A 27,167-nucleotide genomic window follows, 5' to 3' on the forward strand; every position below is an offset into this window, starting at 1 on the left:
CTGGCCACAGCCAGCTGCAGACAGCATGAGTTTTTCATGGGAAGAACCTGCCCTTCTTTCCCCTTTTCCCCTTCCCCTCCTCGGTGTGGGGGGAAAATCCCCATTGTCAGCTTCTCCCGTGCTCTGGGGTTCCTGCTGGCAACACAGAGCGCTGCAGGTTCTGCTGCTCCAGTGATCCAACAGCGCCCCCTGCCGACCGTGATTGGAATTGCGCCAAAGGACAGAAAGTAATTGAACTGTTTCCTTTTTTTTTTTTTTTTTTTGAAGGGGACTTTTGGGTACAGGATTATTGTTTAGTTGCTTTTGTGTTCTACCAATACACATCTATCCTTTAATAAAGGGCTGTTATTCTTTCTTTCTCCATACTTCCTCGATTCGAGCCTCTTAATTTCAGATTTACAATTGCTGAGAGAGAGGAGTTTGGTCTACCTCATAACTCAACCTCCTTAGCAAAACACTTCAGTCTCATTAAACTGAGACATCATCATATTTTCTCCCCCTGTCAAAGAGGGGGAGTGATGGAGTGGTGTGGTGGGCAACTGACTAGCCAAGATCAAACCACCACAGTTCTCTAAACCCCTTCATCACCATCTCCACCTTCCACACACCACCAGCCACCCATGACCTCTCCATGTCCTCCGAGTCCACTGTCAGTGAAGGGTCTACCAGCACTGCAACATTTATTATTGTACTTTATTTCCCCTGCTCTTGTTGCAAAGCAATTTAAATTTTAGTAGTAGAATGGCTAAGGCTTAGTAGGAGAGTAGGCCTAGAAAAGCAACACTCCAAAGAAGTAAGTTAGCAACCTTGTTTATGTGCTGAAAAAAGTGGAAACCATAATCAAAGGATCTAGTCAAGCATGTATATAATGATTTGTTACCTAGGATATAGTAATTTGTTACCTAAGATGAAGTAAGGGTCTGTTAAACAGTTTCTAGGGGTAAGACAACTTAAGCAGATTTATGATTAGAGTAGATGATTATTAATTGTTATCAGTATGGAGCATGAGCTTGTTTGTAACTGCACCTGGTTTGCTGTGGAAACTGTAACTGTTTTGCCGTGGAAACTGCACGTAAACTTGTTTGTGTATAAAAGCTGAACTGAAAATGAGGGTCTTCGGAATCCTGACTTTGGACGCTAGTCCTCAGGTTCCCGGGGCCCCGAATAAAGCACCGCATAAACCGGCACTCTGTTGGTTTGTGTTTCTTTTGGTTACGGGCAACACTCTCAAGGCATGCCAATGGCACAGGCTACCCCGCAACATCCAGTGGCCTGGCCAATCTACTTCCAAAGCTCTCCTATCAGACCTGGACAGTCTGAAATTGCTTGTGACAGGCCTGTGGCAAGTCCATGATGAGTCCACAACAGGTCCGTGGTGGGTTTCTGGTGGGCCCATGGTGGTCCCTTAGCACAGCTGCCAGTGACCCTCTCTGGGGACATCCTCACTTTCTGCCCACATGGTCCTTCAATGTCCCCAGCACTTTCTGTGCCTGCTTCAGGACGTCCTCTTCATCCACGCTGGGGAAGGCCTCACTGGGGGTCATGGGGAAAGGGTGGTAATTTGGGTACTGTGTGGCCTTTCCATCCATACCCTGTTTACACAACCACTGCATGTCCAGTACCAGGCCCCCCAGTTCTGGCTCTTTCGCCTCCAGCCATTTGGCAAGGCCCATCAGCCCCCCCAGGCCCTCAAAGGCTTCACCACGGCAAAGTACAGCAGCCACCAGTGCCTTCTCCAGGGCCTGGTGCACTTTGAAGAGGACCCAGTTGGGGCAGCAGCGCCGAATGTCATTGTGGGCTGCCTGCAGGTCACTCGTGGCCTGACGCAGCCACCGTAAGGCCTCGGGGATGGACGGAGTCAGGGCCATGGGCTCCTCAGTGCTCAGCCTGGAGCCACAACCTTTCTGTCCCCAGTGGTTCTGGGCAGTGCTCACAGGTTCGTACTGGACGCAGAGCTCCTGCAACACCTTTGGTCACCTGACATCATGCAGCGGCCTCAAGGCTGCAAGGCCGGGATCCACATCGCCACTCACCTTCCATGGCTTCCCCTCTGCCACAGCCTCCTCCTGCAGCCTCTTCTCCAGCTCTGGTGCAGCACCCACCAGTGCCACATTGTTCTCCTCCAGAACAAAGGCCACATCCTGCGGCTCCTGGCAGACTAGCATTTCATGCAGCACGGACAAGGCAGATGCCTCCAGCTGTCCACCCAGCATGTTATTGATCTCCTGTGCTAGTGTCTCCAGGACCCTGAGCTGGTACCGGTTCAGCACCATCTCTGCATGCCGGATGTAGAGGAGCCGCTGGGCACCACCTGACAGGCACGCATGGATGACCTGTGACTGGGAGCTGCCCTCCACCTTTGTCCCATTGTGGAGCAGCACAGTGCAGATGTTCTCACAGCACTGCACTTTCAGCTGCTCCACTGCAAAGCCACCATCCCCGTCCACTCCCATCACAGCCTTGTGGCTCTGCCACTGGAGCAGGGACACCAGCCCCAATCTAAACCATGGTGATACCAGGAGAGTCTGCAGACGCCTCTGCCCAGGGCAGTGAGAGCCATAGCGACATGGCCATGGACTGCCCACCTCCAGCTGCTGCTCTGTCACCTCTGAGAGTGCCCGTGGCCGCAGGTGTGGTGGTAGCATTTGCAGCAGCCACCTGGCATTACATCCTGTCACTGGCAGGTCAGCCATGAACAAAAAGGTCTTCTTCAGGGCCTGAGCAGTCTCTGAGGGCAGGCAGTCATTGAAGCACAGCCTGTGGGATGGCTCTAGGCAGCCAGCAGTGCTCAGCAGGTACAGCTTAGCCACAGCAGAACAATCAGGGGGCTCTGGTGCCTCCCGCAGCAGCTGGAAGAAGTGCCGTGTGGCCAGCAGGACCACCTTCTTCTCAACACTAGTGAGGGTCCCACTGACATGGCTCTCCTGGTAGATTTGGGCCAGGACATGGCTGTAGTGAGTCAGTGTGGGGAACGTCACTACCCCAAGGTGTTGCAGGAGGTCTCCAAAGACAGCCACATGTGGGTCAGGCTTGAGGAGGTAGGGGTAAAAGTCAGCCTCATCTGGGAGCGATGTCACCACTTGCCGTGGCCTGGCCATGTCTCCTGACTTGGTCAGCACCACAGGCAGCTCAGCAAGGTGCTCTGCATCCACCTCCTTCAGATGAGTCTGCAAGAAGCTGTACATGTTCTGGAGCACTTTGGCCCGTGTGATCACCTGTTGTGGCGTCTGGCAGGCTGCCCTGCACACATGCTTCAGGTTGGCCACCACCAGGGCAGTGGGTACCTTTACAAGGACTCCCATGGCCTTCAGGAACTTCTTCTCGAGTTCAAGGGACTCTGGCAGAATGGTGGCTGATGACCACAGCAGCTCAGCCACATTTTGGCAGTGGTAAATGCTGCCTTTCAGGGCCACAGGCTTAATGCAGGTTGCAAAAGGGGGATGGAGGCTGCTCAAGCTTTGGGGGATGGCCAGTGGAGGCAGGAAGTGGATTGAGGCAATTTGCTCTGGGAAACCCGCTGACTCAGTATTTTCCAACAGGGTTTCAAGCTCTTTGAGCAACTCCTCCTGTCGCTTCAGCAGGTTTGCAGTGTGGCAGGTAGCCTGAGCAGCTTCATGCTCTATCTCCTGGGCCAGTGCCACAAAATCCTCTACAGAGAGACTGGTGCGGACACCTGCCTCTAACAGAAACTCTTCAACTTCCAAATTCATCCCTAGCTCCTTACAGAAAGATTTAGGCACAAAGCGGTTTTGGAGCCCCAGAGCGCGGAAGGAGGGCGCATCGATGTAAAAGTAGGAGGCTAAGCGCAGTGTACCACGGGCATCGGGTATAAAGGGCACATTCTGAAATGCTGCCACAACAGCCTTCCTGGTCTGACTATCACAGATGGGTCGCAGGACAAAGAACAACCGTACAGCTTCCATAAGGTCTTGCTGAGTGAGCTGGGACAGCCGGGGTAGCACCACGGTGATGAAGAGCTTTTGGTCATCAGTGTCCTCCCATTTCAAATCCTTGGCCAGCCGCTTGTGGATTGGGTCTGATGTGAGCAGCACTGTGTCTTTGTCCAGGTTGTACAGGGCTTGGGCACCCAGGGGCACTTCCAGGTACTGTCTGTGGAGCAACAGTACCTTGCGGTAGGCAGCCACTGCTACATAGCCCCCACCAAATTTCCGGAAGAGAGGCAGGAGCCGGAGCTGCTCCAGTGCACATGGATCCAGCTTTCCCTGCACAAAGCACAGCAGAGTAGTCACATGCTCCTCCCTTAAGTCCCCCCAGCAAAGATCAGCTCCAGTGTCTGCCACGTGGGCCACTACAGCCCTGGGCTCTGTGACCTGCAGTGCCCTTGGCTTCAAGCAGAGGTGGGCAATATGAAAGGGCAGCAGGGACCGCTGGAGCATAGGGATGCCCAGTTTGTGCAGCACCTTTTCCACTTCTGAGTGACAGTTAAAAAGAACTCTGGAGAGGGAGGATAGTGGCACTAGGTGCTTTGAGTCTGTCTTATTCCCCTGAATAGGCAGCACTGCCATGTCCTGGAGATGATCCATGAATGACTTCATGTTCGCATCCAACTCCACTGAGGCCTTTCCCTGTGTGTGGACAAAACTGTCAAAGAAGGTCCACAGTCCCTTGAGCCACTTTTCCCCCTCTGGGGTCCACTTCAGCTGACCCAGTGCCTCCTGGATGAGTGGTGTGGCTTCTGGGAGGCCAAGCTCCTTCACAAAGCAAGGTGGGATCCAATCAGGAACACACTTTTGGGCAAAGCGGTGCTTGTGGTGGGGGAAGAGGTGGGCAAAGGAGTTCTTGAAGACTGGATGACGGACGCTGAGAGTATTCAGATAACCATCTTGTGTGGCTAGCAAGGGCAAGCCTTCCAGTTCTTCCTTGTCCACATCCTTGGGAGTACCTTGGGAGTACCTGCTCCATCCTGCTAAGTACTTCAGCAGGATGGAGCAGCTCTCCGGGGTCCCCAGGGATGTCTCAGCCAGCTTGCAAGGCACAGGCAGAGCCAGGGCCTTGAGGAAGCGCTGGAGAGAGGCGGGGCTTAAGGCAGCAGCGCTCACCTGGGCTTCAATGAACTGCTCATGGATCTGCCGCAAGTGGGTGAATGCTGGAACCAGTTTCATGTTCAGGTGCTGCAGCACCTTCTGAACATCTGGGTCTGGCGTCACCTCAAGAAAGTATGGCTCCGTTAGCACATCCTTTCCACCTGGAGATGCCCAGGTTATTGTCACCGTGCTGCCAGGTGACTTCTCGTGGTACACAGGCACCAGGGGCAGGCGTGCATGACTCAGGTGCTTATAGACCTCCCTCACCATGTCCTGAAAGATAGGGAGCACCTTTGTCACAATAGGGAAAAAACAGAGGAAATGTAAGTCCAGGTGCTGCTGGCAGAGATTCAGGGACTTGTACCGGAGCTCTTCTGGCCCCAAGGCTTTCCACTGCCTGGTGAGAAAGTCACAGTACAGTGGAACCACCAAGTGCCGGAGCAAGAAGTCATTCCAGGCTGCCTCTGTGCAGCCTTTGTCCCAGCGAAGACTGCGCCTGGCTGCATCCACAGAGAAGTTGGCATTGATGTGCACAGGCAGCCCGGTTTTCAGCGGCAGTGGGAGGGTGCAGAAAGCTTTGCCTGTGATTGTGTTCAATGGCTCCAGGCAGGCAGCCACAGCCCCATAGGGCAGACACTCAAGCACCAGAGACTCCTCAGCCCCCTCCTGCACCCCAATTTGGGAGATCACCCTCCACACAGTTCTGGTCTTGGTCTTGCTGTTTTTGACTTTCATGATATAGGAGACAGAGGTGGGGCCGTTCCCATCCATGGCGTGGCTTAATCTTGCTTGAAAACCCCGTCTCAGCTCTGCATCACCATCTGTGAGCTCTGTTGTCACCCGCAGCCTCTCCACCAACTGTTTCCCATCTGGGGGGATCTCAGAGAAGACCACAGTGTGGATATGTCGGAGGAAGAGCACCAAATCCTCACCTTCCTCAGCCAGTGTTTCCTCTATGTCCACAAGGTCTTGGTCTCGCACGACCATGTCAGACACCCTGGAGTTGGGAGCCTCAGCTGCAGTGCGGAGTGGCAGTCGGAAAAGGACACCCTGACTCAGGTTGAAGAGGGAGGGTAGGAAGGTGTCATAAACATCTGGAAAATTCTTCTTGAATTCAGGGTTGACAGCGAACATCCCACCAGGCTTCTCAGTTGTGGCTATGGGCACGTAGTAGAGATGGGGGTCAGAGACACACAGGGCACTGTCTCCAGTCAGGAAGGCTGGGCAGTCAGTAAAGTGGAAGACAGTGCTGAAGCCAAGGCCATATTTGCCTGTGACATCCTGCCGGCCTTGCTTGCCACCCACCCCCAGACGCTGAATGCCTTCAATGTCCTGCTGCTGGAAGGGCCTGTCATTGTAGATGCAGAGGGCAGGGCCCTGCAGGACGTTCCATTTCTCACTGAAAGTGGCTTTCACTGGGTGCTGTCGGCGGTCCCACACAAAGTGCACAAGCCCCGCACCAGCATCATCTGCATTCTGGAGCACCTCTTTCACCATATCAGAAGCCGATGCTGGGTACTCCTTTAAGATGTTCTTCAGACGTGTTGGCAAGTCTTCACGGGCACCAAATGGCTGTGCCCAGAGGGTCAGGTCATCAGTAATGAGTTGACTCCTCTCCAGTGCTCGGTGAAGTGTGGTAGGCACCCCACAGCGCAGGGCTGCAGCTCGGGACAGCTGTTTATGGCACAGGAGGACATCTCTGTCCAATTGCATCCATGGTGTATCGTTGAAGTGAAGCTTGTCACGTGGACGCAAAATGCCCTCCTCATCAGGCAGAAAGAGTCGCTGGGTCTGGTAGGCATCTGGCTTGTTGCCATCTTCCATCAAGCCACAAGACACCAGCCGCAAGGCCAGAGCCAGCTCCAGGGCAGGCAGCGGCTTTCCAGCATGTGTCTCTGCCAGGGTGCAGAGCACTCGGGCATAATCATCCCAGGTGAAGGTGTGGCGCAGCCCCACACACTCCCAGAGTTGGCCATAGGGCTTGTATTGCTTTTGGAGCTGATGAAGGTATGGGACAGTGTCAAATGACAGTGTCTCAGCCACAGCTGTGACTGGCACAAAATGGGAGCCCACCAAGATGAAGGGTTCCCCTTGGGCCACTGCAGAAGCCACTTCATCCCAGCTGGAGTGACCTTTCTGGAGCAGCATGTTCAGGTGCTTGTAGCAGCAGTTGGTGCTGTCCTGCAAGTTCTCCAAAGGGAGAGAGTTGGAGCTACAGCTCAGTGCCTGCAGTTGCTTAAGGACTGTAGCTGATGGTATCTGCCGGTCCAGTCCCAAGAAGGATATAACCTCCCTGGGGAGGCTGAAGTTTTCCCCCAATGCTTTAGGAGCCAAGATAGGGTGAATGAGTCCCACTAGTGGGGCATGGAGGTGATGGTAGAGCTGGGCAGCTGGCAACAGCACATGTTCACCAGAGGGCAGTGTACCCGGGAGGAAGGGCACAGTCTGGAAAGCGACCTGCAGGGTATTGTTCACTCTCTCCTTCACTGCATCCTGAAGCAGCTCAAGGATACAGGCAGCCCTCTGGCAGCCTTGAGCACGATTCTTGGTCCAGACAAGCTGCACGGTCTTTGCCCGCTCCAGCAGCTCTGGCAGGGCCATTGTGTTCTTCACCATGCCCAGCCTCTCCAGTTGGTTTAGTCTCTCTGGGGAAAGGAAGGCATTCCCAGTGGGGAAGTACCCATCCTTAGGGTCATATAAAGGGGCAGCACGGCCTCTGGGATGCACCAAGCGATTGATGAGCTGCAGGTGGCCATGAGGGGTGGCAGGAATGCAGGGCACTGTCTGCAGCACTTTGTCCACATCATCATGGGCCATATCCAGTGCATGGAGAAGCAGTGGGTTCCTGTCAACAGCAGAGAGTTTTTCCAAGTTGGGAAGCACGAGATCACAGTAAAAGCGGGGCCAGTCATAGGTGCCAGCATCCACTGCCTTCCCAAGGCCCTTCTGCACATGCTCTGGCAAGGCCACAGCTAACAGGGGATGGGGCACAGTGGTGGCAAAGACACGCTTCACCACATCACCCAGCTTGGGGTGTCTGTCCACATCCTGGTGTAAGAAGCAGGCATCCTGCAGCGAGCACCATGAGTGGCCATCAGAAAAGAGCCTGGGGCCATTCCTGGCTGCCACAGCATGGTAGAAACCAGTCACGGCCTCTGTAAAGGGGTAACGGGCAGTGTTAAAGTCTGGCCAGAAGAGATGATACTCATAGTTCTTCAACTCACCTGCCTCATGCATGGCACGGAGGTGGTCTAGTGCCTGGAGCCAGGCAATTGGCACAGCATTGCGGAGCAGCAGCCGGTTCCACTTCCCCCGCTCCGCGGTGTCCCACAGCCCCTTGCGGTTTGAGAGGATGTTGAAGGCCCCATGCACATGGATTGGTAGCCCTGAGATGACTGGCATGGGAAGGTGGCAGAAGACTTGCCCCTTCTCGCCATCCAGGCGCGGCACCCACTTGCCATCTTCAGTAAGGGCAAGGGGAAGGCCCACACCAGCCATGGGATGTGGAGGACGGAGTCCTGCCCGTGTGTCCTGGTGAAACAATTCCAGCAGTTCCCCATTACCCTGACACACCAAAACCAAGTAGTGCCGTATGGTCTTGGATTCCTCCTTGCAGGTTGAGAGCTGCTCAATGGCCGCCCAGCTTGGGGGGTCCCCAGGGGACCCCAAGTCTTGGATCTCCTTTCGCCGCAGCGTGGTCAGAGGTATGGTATTCTCTGCAGAGGTGGTCATGTCTGGCAGCATCTCCAAGGACAGCTCCCTCACCTTCTTCAGGAAGAGCAGCAGGAGCCAGTTAGAGCCAAGGAAACCAGTGCCAAGGGACTGGATGCGCTCTGTACCAAAGGCCTCTGAGCAAATCTGCGATGTAATGGCTTCCTCTTCAGTGCGAAAAGGCAGGCGGAAAAGGCTCCCTAGAAAGGGTCCTGGCTCAGGCAGGCAGCACCCAAAGATACCATGGTAGGGCTGGAACTGCTCAGCAAAGACACGGAGGATGCATGGTCGGCTGGAGAAGTCCAGGCGGATGCCAGGGCAGCCAGCCCTGGGGATGTGTTTCCCCAGATGGGTGCCATTGGGATCAAAGATGAGCAGTGTCTCCCCACTCAGCACTGCTGGCACATCTGTGATACGGTAGACAGAGCTGAAGCCCAGCCCAAAGCGCCCAATCCGGCCTGCCTGCCCCTCCTTTGTAGCAGCCCCAATCCGCGTGATGTTACAGAGGTCATCCTCTGTGAACAGGGCATTGTTGTAGACCCAGAGGGCTGGGCCGTGGCAGGCAACCATGCCTGGGTCTAGCAGCCCAGAGGTGGCCTTTCTGCAGCACCGGAGGTCCAGGAGGAAGCGGCACACAGTAGCTCCAGCATCCTCTGCATTCTGGACCATCTCTGTGAAGAGGTCGCTCTCTTCGCCATACTCCCGGAGGATGTTGCGGAGGCGTAAGGTGATGGGCTCCGAGGGGCCACAGGCTGTGAATGGCTCTGGTCCCAGCACCCGCATACTGAGCAGCTCTGCACCAAGGAATATGGCTGTGCTGGATGGTACTGCCTCATGCACCACCTCCTGAACATCCTCCTCATCCTCCAGCTCCATGTCTAGGTACACGGTAGAGGCAGCTGGGCAAAGGGCAAAGCCTGAGCCCTCCGGAATCCTCACAGGAACTGGCACGGTGCCCTCGCCCTGGTGCCCCCGACTCTTCAGCCACTCCAGGACAGCTACAACCACCTGCAACTCTGTGGCAATGCCCGCTCTGGAGCTGCGTGTGTTTATGTCCTGCCCCAGGCAGCGCAGGGCTGACACTGCCCTCTCCTCACTCACTCCCACCGCCACCCCCCCAAGCACTGAAGAGGCAGCTGTAGGGCAGGAAGTCAGGGGGCACGCGGGGCACCAGCATCCCCAGCTCCAGCTCCTCAGGATAGCCCAGCACGGCATCACGTGGCAGGACAAATCCAGACCCAGTCCACACCACAGCATCATCCGGGGCGGTCCTAAAGACCTCCAGGTTTTCTTGCATGTGCCAGTAAATGGGCTGGAGAGCGGAACCCACCTTATCCATGTTCCCATGCCCTGCCAGCTTTCTCAGCTGCTCCCACACTCTCTCTGGTGGTGGAGTCTGGCTCAGCCCCAGCTCTTTCTCTGCCTCTGGCAAAAAGGCATCAGTCAGGGGCATGGCAAGCCCCACTAGGCACTGGTACTGAGTGGATCGCAGCTCCCTGGGCGGCAGGAAAGGCTACCCAGGCATTCCAGTGCACTTGGAGCAAGGCACCCACGGCAGGGTCTGAAGCCTCTGGAGCTCTGCAGCACTGAAGCCAGCCAGTGCCTTGGGGAGGTTGCAGACCTTGATCAGTGCCTCAGCCCTGTCCAGAGCCACTGTGTCACCCTGACTCACTTTTGCTGCAGCCGAGAGGATGTCTGAAGGCAGCAGGTACCCCTCACCGTGCCGCAAGCCCAGGGCCCTCAAGGCACGGAGGACAGAGAGACTGTGGAAGGCAGCAGGAGGAAAGCGCTCAGGTCCCAGCAGCGCCTGCAAAGTGCTGTCGCAGGGGTCGTAGAGGTCTCGCGGGCAGGCAGGGCCATTGGGGGTCTCCAGGAAGGCCAGCTCACTGCAGGCTTGCCGGAGCAGGGGGTTCTGTGCAAAGGCAACCTCTCCGTGCTGCAGCACCCACAGTAGCAGAGCCTGTGTCTCAGCCGCCCGCCCCTCATAGGCGCCTTGGGCCACGGCTTTGATGGCCTTCAGCATAACGTGGGCTGCACTGATGAGGGGCCTCTGGAGCCTCCCAAGGAGCTGCTGGTCAGCTTCATCTCGGCACTGCAACATGGCCTCCGGCAGAAGCATATCTCTGGGCAGCTCCAGCTCTGGCTCCAGCATCGGGGTGGCATTAGCTGGTACCAACTCCGTGGGCTGTGGGGTGGCCAAGCAGGGCAGTGGCATAAAGAGAGGCAGAGCAGCCAAGGTGGCCCTGTCCTGCTCTGTCAGGGATGGGACATCTGCCAGGTAGAGCCGGAGGGTGACCACATCCACATCAGGCAGCGAGGCCATGCGACAGGCCACTGCTACAACCCCCTGCCTGCCCAGGGCTCGCAAGGCATTGAGGGGGGATGGAGGCAGGACGTAGCAGGACAGGGAGCGGTGCCACATGCCCGGTGGCACCACTGGGCAACCCAGGACCTCCAGTACAGAGGCCACAGCAGGTGGCAGGTGCTGGTCCTCCCATGCCTGGAAAATGAGACTGGACTCAGGTATAAGCAGAGCCAGACAGATACTGGGGGCATCCAGTGGGGACAGGGATATGAGAGGAAGCCCCTCCAGCTGACCCAGGTCTTCCACGTGGCGGGCCAGGAATTGCCACAGGGCTGGGAGCCAGGAGGTTGGGGGCTGGGGAGGTCCTTGGGCCGGGCACCAGGTCACTGGGGTTGAAGACTGGGATGTCCAGGTGGGGGGCAGAGCCAAGTGCAGGGTCTGTACAATCACAGCTGGGTCCAGCAGAACCAGGTTGGGGAAGAGACCTGTGTGCAAGAGGCAGAGGCTGGACTAGAAGCACATGGGACCTGGGACCTGACAGGGGGACCCAGGATGTGGGGGAAAGAGCCTGAGATCTGCAGGGGATGGGTGGCCCCCCCATACTGGAGATGGGAGGACCTGGGTTCTGGAGGGATAGTGGATACCCTGAATAGGAGGACAGTAAAACCCCAGACTGGTGGAGAATAAAGGAGATCTGAGAAAGAAAAGAGGTGTTAGGGGGACCAGTATTAGGGGGCACTGGTCTTCAGATGAGGAACACAAAGAGACCCAGAATCCAAGGGAGCACAGGGGGGACAGGGGAATGTGGGAAGAACAGCAAGGACAGTGGAGTCCCCAGAGACACAGGGAGATACAGGGAGATACTGGGGCTGCAGAGGAGCTATACGAGGCTATACGAGGCTGTTGGTGTTTAGACGGTAACCAGGGGACCGAAGATAGTCCAGGGCCCCCCCCTCTCTTACCTGTCTTGGCAATGCCTCGCAGGAGGTTGTCCAAGCCCAGCTCCAGGTCTGAAGGCAGGAAGGACCCCATCAGGCCAGGCAGGAGCTCCCTGTGGGGACAAAGAGTGGTGCTGGGGGACTAGAGGGGTAATGGGGGGCAGGTAGCTTCCTAGACACCTGCTTCAGCTCCCACCTGGTGACACCAGGTGAGAAGAGGGCAGTGAGGATCCCAAATGTCCAGGTTCAGCTGTGGTCCCCCTTTCCAGCTCAAGAGTGGGAGCTGCACCTCTGGGCAACTGGCTCTCCTGTCCGCTCCACAGGGAATGGGGCTGCCAGGGGCTGAGGGCTTACCTGGGGCAGTCGGATGTGTCCACGTAGACAATGGTTGATGCAGTTCCAAAGGCCACGAAGGTCCCATCAGCGCGAGGCAGGAGGGGGAGACCCCGGAGCTCAGCATGGCACCCATCCCCGGCCACGTAACGCAGCAGGGAGAGACGGTCGGCAGCTGAGAGGTCGATGGCCCCATGGTGCCACAGCACCTCCCGCACGTGTCCCGCTGTGGCCTCCCGCATGCCCTTCGGCATCGCCAAAGCCAGTGCCCTCCACACGTGGGCTGGGACCTCAGCCAACGGCTCCCCAGCTGCCACCAGCAAGGCCCGGACTGCCTTCTGTGCAGCCACGTCCCCCACAGCCTCCGGCAGCAGCACAGCCTCAGGCGCCCGCAGATGCCCTGCCACCCCCTCTGCAGTTGGCACCAGGAGAGGGGCAGCTGCCAGTTCCTGGCAGACACGGGTCACCAGGCTGCAGATCCAGCCAGAGCTTGGCATGCATTCGGGGTCTGACCAGATGCTGTAGACATCTGCACCAGGCAGAGCCATGGCCACAGCGGCCAAGTGGCTGTAGACCCGGGGCAGGAGGTCAAGCAGCAACAGGGCGTTCCAGCAGGCATCTTCCTCGCCCTTCTCACCCTGCTCAGGCCAGCGGAGGTGGCGGCGGTCATCAGAGAGGGCGAAGGGAGCACTGACATGGACGGGCAGCCCCGTGGCCATCTGGTCAGTGGCTGGCAGGGGCAGGAAGCAGCAGACCCGCCCTTGGCAGGGCCCACAGAGGGGGTGTGCCAGGCTCAGTTCTGGGCAGCACCCTAGCCCTGTGCCCAGTGCCATGACTGGCCCCTCTGTGGCCCTGCCTGTGGCTACCAGCCACTCGCTCACGTCACCCACCCCATTCCCATGCAAGGCCACCAGGTTCCACGCCAGACTCAGCCCCTCATCCCCTGATGGCACTGGGACAGGGAGAGGCTGAGGGGATGCCACAAGAGTCCCCATGAGTGTCTGGACCCCATCAGGGGCCACACGGTGCAGGGTCACACGGCGGACATGGCGGAGGAAGAGGAGGGCAAGAGGGCCATCAGTGAGGAATGTCTGGATGAGGCTGCAAATGCGCTCAGGATCGGAGACCCCTGCAGCGATTTCTGAGGGTTGCCGACGAAGGGGAAAGCGGAAGAGGGTGCCCTGGGGAGAGGCACGGTGTTGTCCCACAGCTTCCAGTCCAGCCCAGAAGGGCTCGAAAAGGCCGGGAAAGTCCTGAGCTGCAGAGATGTCCCAGCGCTTGCCAGCACCTGGTAGCACCTGGCATTCGGGGTCCAGCACCCCCAAGTATGGGGGGCTCAACACACCTGGCAGGTCTGGAGACATGAGAACCATGAGGCCTTCACAGGGATGACATGGACACCACTGCCTCCCCAGATCATCCTAACCTATCAGTAACCCAAAGGCCCATCCAATACTCTCAAGTTCATCTCCACAGTGCTTCCCAGGATCCACAGCCTAATCCCAATTCATCAGCTCTCCCTCCGTTTTCTGCTGTTGCTCTGCCCTCCACTGCCACCTAGCCTCCCTTCAGCTTCCTGGTGCTTCAGATTGCCTCACTTCACAGTGCCCTCCATTTTGCATACCTCACTGCCCCCCAGTTCTCCCCCGCTCCTACAGTTCAGAGCCTCCAGTAAAACCCATGTCCCCAGTTCAATCACAGTTGAGGTTTCCGGTGCTACTCACCAGTGAGGTGGTAGACAGAAGTGAAGCCCAAGCCGAAGCGCCCCACAGTGTGGGGATCCTCCCGCTTGTGCGACACCCCTGGGCGCTGAATCCCTGTCCAGTCCTGAGGTGACATCACAGCATCATTGTAGGCCAGGAGAGCTGGGCCTGGTGACCAGGACCATGAGTTAGGAGAGAACTGGGACATGTAGGGGGCTCTGTGACCCAGACTCAGTGTTCCCACAATCTCAGTCCCATGAAACGCTCTTCAGTACCACTGAGTCTTCCCAGTACCCTTCAGTGACCTCAGAACATCCCCAAACCCCTCATCAGCTCCAGTTCCCCCAGTTCCCTGATCATTCTTCAATTCTTCACCAATATCACCCAGTCCATCCCAGCATCAGCCAGTGCCACCCCAGTGCTTCATCCGGTCTCTCCCAGTGCCCATAGCACCTCTCACCCTGGGTGCCCTCCAGTCCCCCTCCGTTGATGTTGAATTCCCGCTCATCGGACACAAACACGACCTCTTTAGCGCCAGCATCATCCGCATTCTGCACCAGCTCCTGGAATTAAGAATGAGTGCATGGTCACCTGGGCTGTCCCAGGCCCATGAGAAAAGCACCGACCTTCTCTAGCTGGGAACCAAGGTCCTGGAGCTGGTGCTGGGCAAGGACCAACCCCCCACTGCCTGGGTTGGTCTGCCCAGCTGGGCAGGAGAGTCTGGATAGGTGGGTTCCCCGGGAGTCTCACCTTGAGGATTTGCCCCCCATCTGGGTACTTCTGCAGGATGCTGTGCAGGTAATCAAGGAAGACGGGTGCCCGCTGGCAGAAAGTCTCCCTGTAAAGCAGAGAGAAGGGGAAAGAGTGTGGGGGAGGGTGCGTAACCAGGACTCTATGTCCTCCTTGAATCCCCCAGATGTCCCCTTCCTCGGAGTCAAGGACCCCATCTTTTCCCAGGACTCTCTGAAACAACCACCTCCAAGGATTACACCCACACTTTCCCAGGGTCCCCACCTCTTCCTGGAATGCTCCAATGTCCTGGTTTTGGCTGGGATAGAGTTAATTTTCTTCCCAGCACTGTGTTTGGGATTTGGCAGGAGAACAATGCTGGTAACACACTGATGCTGGAACTGGTGTTCAGTCATGCTTATTCCAAGTCAAGGACTTTTCAGTGTACCATGCTCTGCCAGCGAGGGGGGAGCATGGCCAGAAGAGCTGACCCAAACTGGTTGGGCACTAAGAAAACTGTCATGGCTTAATCCCAGCTGGGAACTCAGTCCCAAGCAGCCGCTCACTGCTCCCAGTGGGATGGGGAGGAGAATCAGGAAAAGCTAAAACCTGTGGGTCGACATAAGAACAATTTAATAACTGAAATAAAACTAAATACACTGATATTACTGCTACTACTAATAGTAATGAAAAGAGGAGAGAGAGAAACAAAACCCAAGATAAACCAGTAATGCCAAACAGTCACTCACCACCCCTCTGATCCATGCCCAGCCCGTCCCCCAGCAGTGACCAGCGGCTCCCGGACACCCCACCACTACCACTCTGTTTCTACACTGGGCAGGAGGTTTTGTGGTACAGAACTTCCCTCAGGCCAGTTCGGGTTGGCTCTCCTGGCCATGCTCCCCCCTCAGTGGCAGAGCATAGGACACTGAAAAGTCCTTGACTGGGAGTAAGCACGACTGAACACCAATTCCAGCATGTGTGTTACCAACGTTGTTCTCCTGCCAAATCCGAAGCACAGTGCTGGGCCAGCTTCTGGGAAGAAAATTAACTCTATCCCAGCCAAAATCAAGACATTCAGCAACCCGGAAACTCCCTCCCTGCAAGCCCTGACCCTCGCAGTCCCCACCTCCCTCAGTCACCCTTCAGCTCTCCCTGAGCTCCTGGTCTCACCAACAGCCCCCTGCGACCCCTGCAACGCTCCAGCCACCCCCTGTGTCCCCCCACAAGCCCCCAGTGAAACCCCAGTGACAAGCCCCAGACCGACTCACGCCTTTGGCTGCCTGAGGGCCATGAGGGACGCCCGGTGCCACTGCCCGGTGCCAGTGCCCGGTGCCGCTGCCGTATATCCACTGTCCCGTTGCCGCTGCCCGGTGCCTCTGCCTGGTGCCAGTGCCCGGTGCCGCTGCCGTATATTCACTGTCCCGGTGCCGCTGCCGTAAATCCACTGTCCCGGTCCGCCTCTCGCTCCCTGGCACTGGCCCCACCTCCCGGCTCAACAGTTTCGATTCCTCGCTGCACACACAGCCGGGGATGGAAGGAATGGGAGGAGCAGAGGACATGGAGGGCACTGAGAAAGGTATCTCTAGGGGCATTGGCACTGGGGAATGAAAGACGTGGGCGGTCCCTGTCCTGCAGAGTCCCTGAGCCTGGGGCAGTCAGGGACAGAGGGCCTGATGAGGGCCTGAGGGCCAGCAAGGATCCAAGTCGTGGACTCGGCTGGGCACAGAACTGGTTCTGTGGCCATCCACGGGGGTTTCTAGGGTGAGATAGGACCACGACATGTGTCCAGGTGAGAACTGAGGGACAATACATATGTTAAGGGTGTGGAGGAACCAAGACATACCTGAGGGCCACATATGGGAGCCAGACATTCATCCAGGAAGATATAGGAAGAGGCTGTGTGATTGTGGAGGGCAACTATCTCAGACCAGGGTCTCACAGACCCTCTCCATCCATCCATCCATCCATCCATCCATCCATCCATCCATCCATCCATCCATTCATCTTTCTGTCACTTACCATCCCACTACAGGGTGTTGGCTGCTCCAGCAGGGCAGCACACCAGTGAGTGTCCACAGGTTCCTTGGGGGACATCAGTGTTCAGGACAAGGCCGGAAGGGAGAGGGACCCCAGGGAGACCCAGTTTCTGGTCTCCTGCCTATGACAGGTCTTCAGAATCATCTCAGCTGTCCTGGATGAAGGAGCCATATGAAATGGATCATGGGGACCATACGGAGATCACTTGCACTGTACAGATCACAGAAGACCAATTTAGGCCCTATGGACTATTACAGACTACGTGAAGACCACAGGACATCACACTGATTGCACAGGCCACACAAGAACCCCAAGGAGACCACATTGAGGCTATTTGGACTGCAGACCACAGGCTGTACGAAGACCATAAAGACATGGAAACCACTTGGAATGTGTGAAAAAGTAACCTGTAGGACATGCTGCTTTAGGGGGAGTGTAGGACAGATTTCAGGGGGACACATCTCAAGGGAAACCTCCTCAGCTCTTCCTTCTATCCCCTTGCTCCTGACTGCAGTGGTGTGCAGGTAGGTGCTTCATGGTAGTAGGACTCGGACAATACATTGTTCATTAAAACCTTTTATATTTAAGCTCAAATGTGCCTCAAGGGGAAGAATAAGGGCCACATCTTGCTCAGCGGGATGAGGCTGTTGGTTCTGTTTGTGTGAGGGGGTGTGTGCCTCTATGGATTTGTGAGGTTGGTTGTGTGTATCCCTATGTGTCCTATGATGGCTCCACAATTGGTTGGACCTGGGGGCTTGGAGCTGTGGCAGCCTCGTCTTCCTTGGGCTGCTGGATGCAGTAACTTCTAACAGTGGTGACAGAGGGGGAAGCCCTTTCCATGGTCCTGATTCAAAGAAACCTTTGAACAATCTGAAAAGCACTTTTATTACAGCCGGGGAATGCAAAGGGGCAGGTGTTCTCCCCAGTGCACTCCACCGAGCCAAGAAATACCATAGCTTTTTATACAGTTCGAAAGTAGCAAGTTTAAAATTATCTATACACACACTCTTTTTGCAGTCTGCCTTATCTAAATAGACACTTAGTTTTACCTCCTATTCTTACCATTATAGTTACATAAAGTTTTATCATTTCAAGCAGTTTCAGGTTCCCCACCCCTCTCTATGTGCTAAAAAGCCTTCCCTATTCTCTAAGCTATTTTATCTTAATTGCCCGCAGTTTGGGCAGAAACTTTTAAGCAGTTTTACATTTTGCAAAGTCACACCTACATAGCTAAATAGCTAATATTTTATTTCATTTTCTATTTCAGTCCCATGCCCTGGATGTGCACCCAGAGGCTGGTGTCCAGCCAAGGGATGTGCCCCTCTCCAGAGGGGCACAAGGAGTCCAATATGCCCATGGATGAGCCCCATGGCAATGCCACCAACTCCATCCTGGATGGAGAGAGCCAGGGCAGAGCCTGCAGGGTGGGCCAGAGGTCGTTCTCCTCTGGGCTCTGGTAAGACCAGAGCAGTTTGTTGTGGCCAGTGGAGGCTGTGGAGGTGAATGGGCCTGAAGGGAGGCTCTCCAAGGAGGTGCCAAGAATCAGTCGAGCCTGGGGGAGGCAAAAGGGGGTTAGTCAGGAGACGGGGCCAGAGGAGGTGCCCAGAACAGGAGGAGGCCATAGGGCACCCTACTGCCCAAACTTCTCCTAGTCCATGATATCTCCAAGGGAGACCGAAAGGGCTGAAGGGGGAAGAAAGCAAAGGGTGGAGAGAGTCTAGGAGGGACCACAGGGGTTCTGGAGAAGTCCAGCGGCCACTTTGCCTTTCCCCTCTGGGTTACACCCATATAAACCCCAGCTGCCCAGCCTGGAGTCCTCCCGACTTTTCCTGCTGTGGCCAGCTGTGGCAGAGGTTGCACACACAAGAGGGGGCAGGACATGCTGCCCGCAGCTCACAGGAGGACAGGGAGCTACAGACGCTGCAGCCTTCAGAGCAGGACCACTGGACAAGCTGCCACGTGTCCCACACAACTCCAGTGCCACAACCCATCCATTCCCTGCTCCCACATCACCTGGAGATGTGACTTCCCCTGTTTAATCAGACGTACATTATAGCCAAAGGGAGTTCTGTCTACATCCCTGGCCAGCCCAGTCAAGATGCAGCTGAGGCTGGAGGTCTGGCTCCAGGAGGGGTGGAAGGGAGCAGCAATGTGGAGTAAGGATGTTCCATTGCTCCAGTGCGGGAATGAGGAAGCCTGGGTGGATGGAGATTGAGACCATTCCTGAAAGGTGCATCCAGACCTACAGGTTGGAGGTATTGCTGTCCCTCCTCCAATGACAGGCACTGCAGGCCAGGGGAAAAATCATCCCCCGAGAAGGTCAAAAGGGAAGCCAAGTTCCTCCCGTCCTATTCCATTCTGTTGAGCCACCAAGCCTGTGGTTTTGCAGTTGCAAAACAACTCCCTATTTCACAAGGCAGAAGGAAGACATTTCCCCACCAAGTGACCGGAACTAAGAAAGAGAAACAAAAAGTCCTGAGGGCTTTTCTCCCAGGGTCTGCAGGATCCTAAGACCAAGTCATCACGGGGGCCCAGACCCAGGCATGTGACTAGGACATTGTGGTTCCAGTTCAACCATCCCAGCCCTGCATTTGTGTTTGCAGAAACCCAAGCTGTGCGACAGAAGGTGGGTTGTGGCAACGAGGTCATATCAGGACCCACAAGAAGCCACCCAGCTGCTCAGTGCCTCCTAGCCAGCGCCTTCCTCTGAAGAAGCCCTGCTGAGTCGAGTACTGAGAGAGCCAAGAGGAATACGATGCTGCCTGTGACCCACGTGTTGGCCTTCGGTGAGTGCCAGAGGCTGTGCAGGCTCCCAGAGGGTGGCAGGAGGCATCCAGAGACTTCACATAGATGTTACACAGCTGCTTCTCTTGCAGGTGCTTGGCTGGTGGCACAGAGCAAGGCTACACCAAGTGAGTATCTTGAGGAGGTAGTTGGGGAGTTTGGACTCATCTCTGGTCCCCACCCATCTCCCAGGGCAGTTCTGCAGCCCCATGGAACAAAACTCACCCTTGTGTGGAGACTGTGCCCAGAGGCAGCCCCAGGCTCATGTCAGGGCAGCTGCTGGGGGCTCCCTGTCTGTCTAGTAGCATCTCTCTCTCCCTGTGCAGGTGCTCCAACAATCTCCATCTTCCTGAAGCCACCTGGGGTGATCCCACCAGGAGGCTCCACCACCATCTGCTGCAGCTGCCAGCATGGCAATGGGAACTTCATGCTGTACAAGGATGGCCACCAGCTCCGTACCCTGGAGCAGAGTGGCAGCAGGGCCGAGTTCTCCATCTCTAATGCCACCTACGAGGACACAGGTACCTACAACTGCCATTACCTGGAGGGAGGCACTGTGCTGGCTCGCAGCGATGGCCTGGATGTCATGGTGACAGGTGAGAGATGTGCTGTTACCCCTTCTTGCGGGGTCACATGCCCTATGTGCAGACTGGGATGCATGCAGACACTTGGCTTCCCTATCCATATGATGGGCAGGGGATTTCTCTTCTTCCCTGGCTTGGAGAGGTGGGGACCATCTGCACCTTCATCTAAGCCTTTTGATGGGTTTATGGAGATCTTGGCGGCTCCTGGCACCATGTCAAAGCCCTGTATGTCTTCTCAAGCCCTCTCCTGTCCCCCCAGGGATCCGTCTCCCTGGACCCGACCTCTCTGTCCTGCCTGGGCATGAGGTGACTGCAGGAACTCATGTGATATTCCGTTGCACCCCCCCACACCACAGTACTGGCTGTTTCCTGTACCTGGAGGGCCAGATCCGAGCCCAAGTACTCTCAAGGGAACAAGATGACTACAACTTCTCCCATGTGCAGGAAGGTGAGGGGGGCCGCTACAGCTGCCAGTGTTTCACCAAGAATGCTTCGATAGAATGGTCTGCTGTCAGCAAGACCCTGGATTTGGTGGTGAGAGGTGAGACATCCCCCCAGCCACATCCTACTCTTCTCTTCCTCCTTGCAATCCGTCACATCCTGGGGGAACTAGAAAAGAGGATTTAAGGGAGGAAAGCAGCTGTAAGAGGGATCCGAGCAGAGGATTTCAGCTTCCTTCAGCTGTTTGAGCCTGGCCAACTCCCAGAGACCCTACAGATGACCTACAGACCCTATTGACACAAGGTCACTAGGCTGACAGTTGGGGGTAAGAGTCAGGGGACACTGTCCCTGCACCTACCAGCCCCACGGACAATCATATGTCTTGTCACAGCTCAGTGGCACCGTCTGGCTGGCAGGAGCAGCTGAGGGCCACCTCAATGTTCCTTTGGTGCCAATGGGTGGGGTGACAGGTGAGAGGCTATGAGTAGAGGGTGTTCCAGGAGACAGGGATGTGGGAGGTGAAGCTGACAGGAGCCCATGGGGCTCCCTTTGCTCCCTGTGAACTTCTCTTTATCTGTCTTTAGCCCAGGAACTCCCCAGTGTGTCCCCTTATCCTTGTGTCTCTTTTCCCTCACTGCCCTGTGAATCCCCTTGGAGGATACCTTTGGTCTGGGATCTCCTGGGGGATCCTCCCAGGGGCTCCCAGTGACCGTCCCTTCCTGTCCCCTGCAGATTACACGTTGTGCAACGCAGTGCGCCTGGCGCTGGGGGCCGGGCTGCTGGTCCTGCTGGGGCTCATTACGGCTGAAGCCACGCGAGGTCGCTGCTGCCGGGGCGGGAGGGCCCACCCTCTCCCCGCAGGCAGTGCTCCCCTGACTGCGACCAGTGTGGGAACACCGGGATTCCCTTCCCGCGCTTCGCGGTGGGATAAATAAACCGTTCTCGTCGCTGTGCCTGTCCCTGTCCGCTCGGGGGTCCCCGCCGGACGGGCAAGGGGGGGTACCCGCCGGCACACGCAGAAGGGCGGGGCTTCGGGAGTGGGCGGGACCCATGCCTGTGAAGGGGCGGGGCTTGTGCTGGAGGCGGGGTCTGCGCTCCCACGCGCAGTGACCGTTCCCGTCCTGCAGTGACCGCTGCACTGACCTCTCCCTCTGCGCTGACCCCCTCTGTCTGCACAGTGACCACTCCACTGATGTCTCCTGCCACACAATGACCACCCTGGGCCACTCAGTGACCGCTCCTGCGCAGTGACCACTCCTGTGGCACAGTGACCACTGCCACGGTACAGTGACCACGCTCGTGAGCACAGTGACCGCTCTTGTGGCGCAGTGACTGCTCCCACTGCAGAGGCCTCCATTGCTTACATTCGTTTATTATTTTAAAACACTGACGAAACACATCACATCCTCATCTACATATATAAATTTACTTTTGCACCACTATAAATTTATATATATAGGGCCTTTAAAACTCTGTACGCTTAGGACACACAGTTCTGGAATAGCTGCACTGGCTACAACAAAAGGATTTTTGTTATGAAAAGGAGGCGCCGATATCAAAAACGCAGAAAAAAAGAAATTAAAAAAGAGTGCAAAATGAATGAAAGTGCAAAAAGCTTTTGTTATCATAATCACACTCTTTCCACAATATGCTCCCCATTTTTCCCTTCAAGGACAAGGAAGGCTCAGGCCCCCGAGGGAAAGTCAGGGCTGGAAGAAGGGAGCCTGGCTACAGCCCTCTTGTCTTTCCCTCTGCGCGCCTGAGGAGTTCTCTCCTGGAGGCTGAGGAGTGAGGAACAGGACTGGCCAAGTCACATCCCTCTCTCAGCTCCCTCCTCTTCTCCAATGCCCTCACTGCACTCATGGCCCCAGATGTGCCTCTGCAGACAGCAGCTGCCCTAAGCCCTCGACCCTCCTGGATAATTTGGAGGGGGTTTTTCTTTTCTAAGAGTGCTAGTGATCGCCATGGAAATCAGCAGAGGAAGGCAGGGGTGGGCAGCTGTGCTCTGGCGGGGCAGGCACAAAGCTTCAGCCTGCTGAGCTTCAGGCTGGCTGCTCTCATGGAAACAGAGACCTTGGCTCACAGTGTCCCAATGCTGCCCGTTTCCATGAGGAGGGAGAAACACTTTTCCAAGAGGCTCCAACTGCTCCCATGCACCCAGAGTCAGCCCCAGATCAGCCCCCCCAGAAGACACCCCATGCCTGAGGCTGGTGCATTTGGTGGGACCTCTCCCATGGCTCCAGCTAAGCCCCACCAGCACCAGTTGCAGGGGCAGGAATGGCAGAAACATAGGCTTGAGGGCCTCCAGTCAAAAAAACATTTGACTTCAAAAACTCTTCATTGACTTAGAAATTTTGGCTGCGGTCACATCTCTCAGAAGGGTCCCAGAGAGGAACTTGTGGGCCAGACCCAGCCCCACTTTCCTCTCTGGCTTCTTAGTGACACAGCAGTGAACATCCCTGTGAGCAATCTGGTCCGGCAACAGGGTAAGGACAAAAAACTTTGGTGCTTCTGCCTTGGTCACAGCTGTCCTTGATGGTTCCTGATAGGGGACTCCCACTCAATGCTCTGTGGGGATGGAGGACTTGCCAAGGCCAGCGGTACAGCAAACCTTCCTTCTTCTGGCTTCCTTGCTGGACCAGGGACAACTGCTCATGAAGGACACATCACCTGAGATCCTGTGACAGGCATCTGCTACCTTCACAGCCACAGAGACCACCCTGAAAGAGTGACACACCAACAGCAGGGGAATGGTGTCATGGTACTCCCACAAACACCCATCCACATGTACACACACGATCCTTTGGGTTTAGTTTTAAAGGACACGAGGAGGTTATAAGTTTTAACAGTAAATAGCCCTTGACCACCTACAAACCCTGTAACTCCCTCACCCAGATGAATCCAGCAGCTTTGTACCCCAGTGGCCGAGTGAGCCTGAGAGGCTGATGAAGTGATGCTCAATTCTGCAGGTGTGTGACACACACTCTCAGATCTCTCATCACCCTTCTTGTGGAGCTGGTGTTCCTGACAGTTGCTTCCTGTGCAGAGCTCAGACCCAGTGGAGACCTGGGCTCCAGCTGTGCAGCCAGACCCCCCAGCCAAGGGGCAGCACCCTGGCAATCCTGTTCATTTTGTGTCTGCTCTCGAGCCCAGGTCAGGCAGTGCCATGGTTGGCACAGTGTGGAGATGCAGCTCTGCCTGTTTTGCTGGGGCCCAGGCAGAGCATGGCTTGATTGCACCCAACAGCAGAGCAAGAGCTAGTGGTATTGGTTGTACCCAGACTTGTGGTCCAGCCAGGGCTTGGCTCATGCCTCCTATTCCCCTTCATCAGGACCTTCTAAGCTTCCCACCACCTCTGCTCTCCCAGGCAGCCCTGTGAGACACAAGGTTCTTCATCCTTCACACTAGTTTCAGATCTGATGCCTGGGTAGCAGCTCCTCTCCAGCACCCTGGGACGGTGCTTAGTCCCTTCCCCAACAGAAGGAATAACTTCACACATGGGAATGGAGAAGATGAAAACAGGATGCTTTCATAAGACATTTCCTTCTAAACTCAATAGCCATGTCCAGTGCTATTTTTGTGCCTGATCACATCTGGAGAGGTCTCAGCATCATTTGCAGTCTCACAGCTGAAGGTCCCAGGGCTCCTCCTCTTCTTCCCCAGCCCACAGTGGCCCAGAAAGAGACTCTCCATCAAATGAAGAGACCACCTTAAGGACCATTACTGCAGACAAAGTGTGTTGTGGGGAGCGGCTGTGGGAACCAGGGGCACAGCTGTTCCTTACCACTCCCTCTCTCCACAGCTTGCCACACTGCAGTGCTTGAAGAGATGGAAAGATCCCCCCCAGCCGACCACAGGGAAAAGAGAGGGAAAGCTGCCTAAATCAAACCCAAGCCTTGACAAAACAAAGACATGGACCAGTTGCAAGTCCTGCGTGAAGAGCAAGTGGCAGACGTTTCAAGAGCAGGTCAAGTGTGACCCCAAATATTCAATAAACAGAGTCAAAATGCTACATTTCCATTGGAAGCCTTGAACAGGTTGACCCAGGGGTGACAGCGGCTCTCAAGGCAGTGCTGCTCCAGGACATCTTGCTGGTACACTTGCTCACATCTCTTCATCCCTGTCTTTGAGCACTGGGAAAGGGGGAGATTGTTTTGCTACTGATATGTCGTTCCTAGGAATGGAAAAGAAAGTGAACATGGGACTGGGATCACATTGCTGCAGACTATGGAGAGCCTGTGGGCAGGTAGCCGTCCTCCAGCACTGCACTGCTCCAACGGCTCCCACAGTAGGCACACACAGGATGATGGATCATGGAGAGCAGCATGGGTGCTGCCAGGAGGCACAGGGACTCTCTGAGGACCCCCAGGCATGTTGGCTTTCCTGGCTTTGCAGCCCTAGCACTCTTGGTCTCTCTTCCATTACAAGGGACAGCACTACATGAACATTCCCAAAGTGCCTGTAGCCTTGTTGAACAGGTGCTACGTTCCAAAAAGGACAGAAACAAACCAGTTAAGTGCTGTGTTTCTTTTAGCTCTGCATGTAAGGGATCCAGGGACAGCAGAGGATCCAGCTCTTCAGACAGCAAAACCTGGGTGCCTTGTGAGGGTATAAAATGGGGAGAAGGCAGTTTGGCAGGATTGAGTCAGCCAACTCAGGAACACCTTCAGAGGTGACTGTGGAGCAGTGGATGCATCTTGTCCTTCACAGCTGCCTCCACTCTAGAGCGCCTTGCTCCTAATACATGGACCAAAGAGGGCCCAACTCTCCTTTGCAGAGAACTCTTTAATTGCTGTGAGGGGAACAAGTTATCCAAGCATCCTTTCTCCGGGAGAAGTGCTGGACAAAACAGTCTGAAGCTCAAGAAGAAACAGAGTCTGTTCTGCCCCCAGCCAGCCCTGGCCCTGCAGGGCCCTAAGGCTGCTGCATTACAGGAAAGAGGAAGAGAGAACAGGTGCTGGTCGTGGGCAGAGCAGCAGCCAGGACACCTGATTCCTGAAGGGGCAAGAGGTGGCCGCTGGTTTCCAGTGCAGCAAAGGGGCAAAGCAAAGTCATCATCTGGGCTTAAAAAGTCAAAAGAATTCAGAAGAAAAGGCAAAATGAGGAGAAGCTCCTTGGGAGTGTCCCTTGGGAATGGTGTCAGCACGAGCCTCGCCACAGGATCATAGTAAGGGAAAAAACCCAAATCTCTCTCAGCTGCTGAGCAAAGGCAAGAACAGCCCCTCAATGGTTGCGAGCACAGACACAGGCAGTCAGTCCCTTCCCATGTCTGGGTGAGTGGAGTAGTGGTTTCAGTCCCTACCCTCCACAGTGGTCCCTCATCCCTCAACACTTTCTGAACCAGTGCAGTCTCAGCAGGACATGGGGGCATCTGTGGTGCTCAGATAGGCCACCCTCCATCCCTGCAGCCACCCCCGAGGCCTGGGGTCAGCCTGTACCCAGCACTGGAAGAAAAGGGCAGTGTGGAGGGAAGAAGATGGGAGAGGGAGTGGTGAGAGAGCAGAGGTGTGGCATCTGAAAGGACATGAGCAGGACATGACAAGCTGTGGTTGGTTGGGGGGATCTCTGTCCTGACCAGACAGTTTGGCAGCACCAATGCTGAGGGAGGGTCCTGATCGGGCCAAGAAAAGTCACTTTAAGGTGTCATCAGCGTTCTTGAACATGAGGATGGCATTGTAGATCTTGAGTGCTGGGCCCAGCTTGACACTCATAATCTTGACTATGTCAGCCTGCGTCAGCAAGAGGAACGCCTCACCATCGATCATCTGGGGAGGAGAGCAGGAACAAAGGCACTCACCAAAAATCCAGGCTGGCATTCCTAGGGACAGCCAGCACAAGCACGACCTGAGAATCTGCACAGTCCCACTTACAGGTGAGTCCAGAGAGCCGGACAGGGCCCACCCACAGCACTCCCACACTGCCCCAGATAAACCACAGCTGGGAGCTTGTGTGCCCAGGAACAGGGCACAGGGGGAAAGGCCCTTCCAGGGGCCGTCCCAGCAGCTCACACTGCAGCCAGGCTGGGATTCTGCACTGGAGCCCAAAGGGTACAGCACAGAGACATCAGGCAAACACACATCCATTCCCTGCTCCAGGTCCTGGCACACTTGGAGGCTGCCCCCAGCTCAGCTTTGCCTGCCTGAGCTACCCTTAAAGCACAGGGGCCATTTACAAACAGGCCGTGGGACAGTGGGTGTCCCCAGCATGCCCAGCATCAGCTTACCCTGGGTTTCAGAGCCACAGAGGGGTCAAAAAACATCAACTCTGGTTGACAAACAGCAATGCCACCCAACCACTGTACTGGTGAGAGAGTGCAGATGGGGGAAGATGAAAGGGTGAGGAGGAAGCAGCTTCCCTCAGGAGGTGATGGTGTTATTAAGGTTGCAGCACGATCCTCCTCCTATTCCCCCATCCCAATCTCAGTGGGGCCCTCCCTCCCCCTGCCGGGAGAAGAGGGCAGCACAGTTCTCCTCCTGCCCCATATCTGCACAGCCAGACAGCTGCACACTCGAGAGCAGTGGGGCTGCAGGGCGGGATCACTGCCCCATGCTGGA

General features: G+C 55.9%; 3 protein-coding genes across 4 annotated transcripts in view; 1 reads left to right on the top strand and 2 right to left on the bottom strand.

The window, feature by feature from the left end:
- Positions 1 to 1,149: 1,149 nt before the first annotated feature.
- LOC113998081 (sacsin-like) lies at positions 1,150 to 18,043 on the bottom strand. The gene is given in 8 exon segments (XM_039383856.1): positions 1,150 to 9,872; positions 9,874 to 11,546; positions 12,024 to 12,112; positions 12,354 to 13,686; positions 14,057 to 14,203; positions 14,496 to 14,598; positions 14,786 to 14,873; positions 16,036 to 18,043. Coding segments are annotated over 8 exon segments (11,886 nt in total). The 5' UTR covers positions 16,059 to 18,043; the 3' UTR covers positions 1,150 to 1,442.
- LILRB5 (leukocyte immunoglobulin like receptor B5) lies at positions 16,473 to 21,579 on the top strand. The gene is given in 6 exon segments (XM_039383857.1): positions 16,473 to 16,556; positions 19,408 to 19,590; positions 19,681 to 19,716; positions 19,915 to 20,420; positions 20,422 to 20,713; positions 21,346 to 21,579. Coding segments are annotated over 5 exon segments (1,068 nt in total). The 5' UTR covers positions 16,473 to 16,556; positions 19,408 to 19,559; the 3' UTR covers positions 21,549 to 21,579.
- Positions 21,580 to 21,965: 386 nt separating this feature from the next.
- L3MBTL1 (L3MBTL histone methyl-lysine binding protein 1) overlaps positions 21,966 to 27,167 on the bottom strand; it is a 30,853-nt gene continuing 25,651 nt past the window's right edge. For both annotated transcript variants that reach the window (XM_027740456.2, XM_027740455.2), the window contains exon 23: positions 21,966 to 26,378. In XM_027740456.2, the coding sequence (XP_027596257.1) occupies positions 26,244 to 26,378 (135 nt within the window). In that variant the 3' untranslated portion in view covers positions 21,966 to 26,243. The remainder of the gene's footprint in view (positions 26,379 to 27,167) is intronic.

The sequence above is a fragment of the Pipra filicauda genome, unplaced genomic scaffold (genome assembly GCF_003945595.2).
Source record: "Pipra filicauda isolate LSUMZ 115617 unplaced genomic scaffold, ASM394559v2 scaffold327_size997775_pilon, whole genome shotgun sequence".
Taxonomy (NCBI): Eukaryota; Metazoa; Chordata; class Aves; order Passeriformes; family Pipridae; genus Pipra; species Pipra filicauda.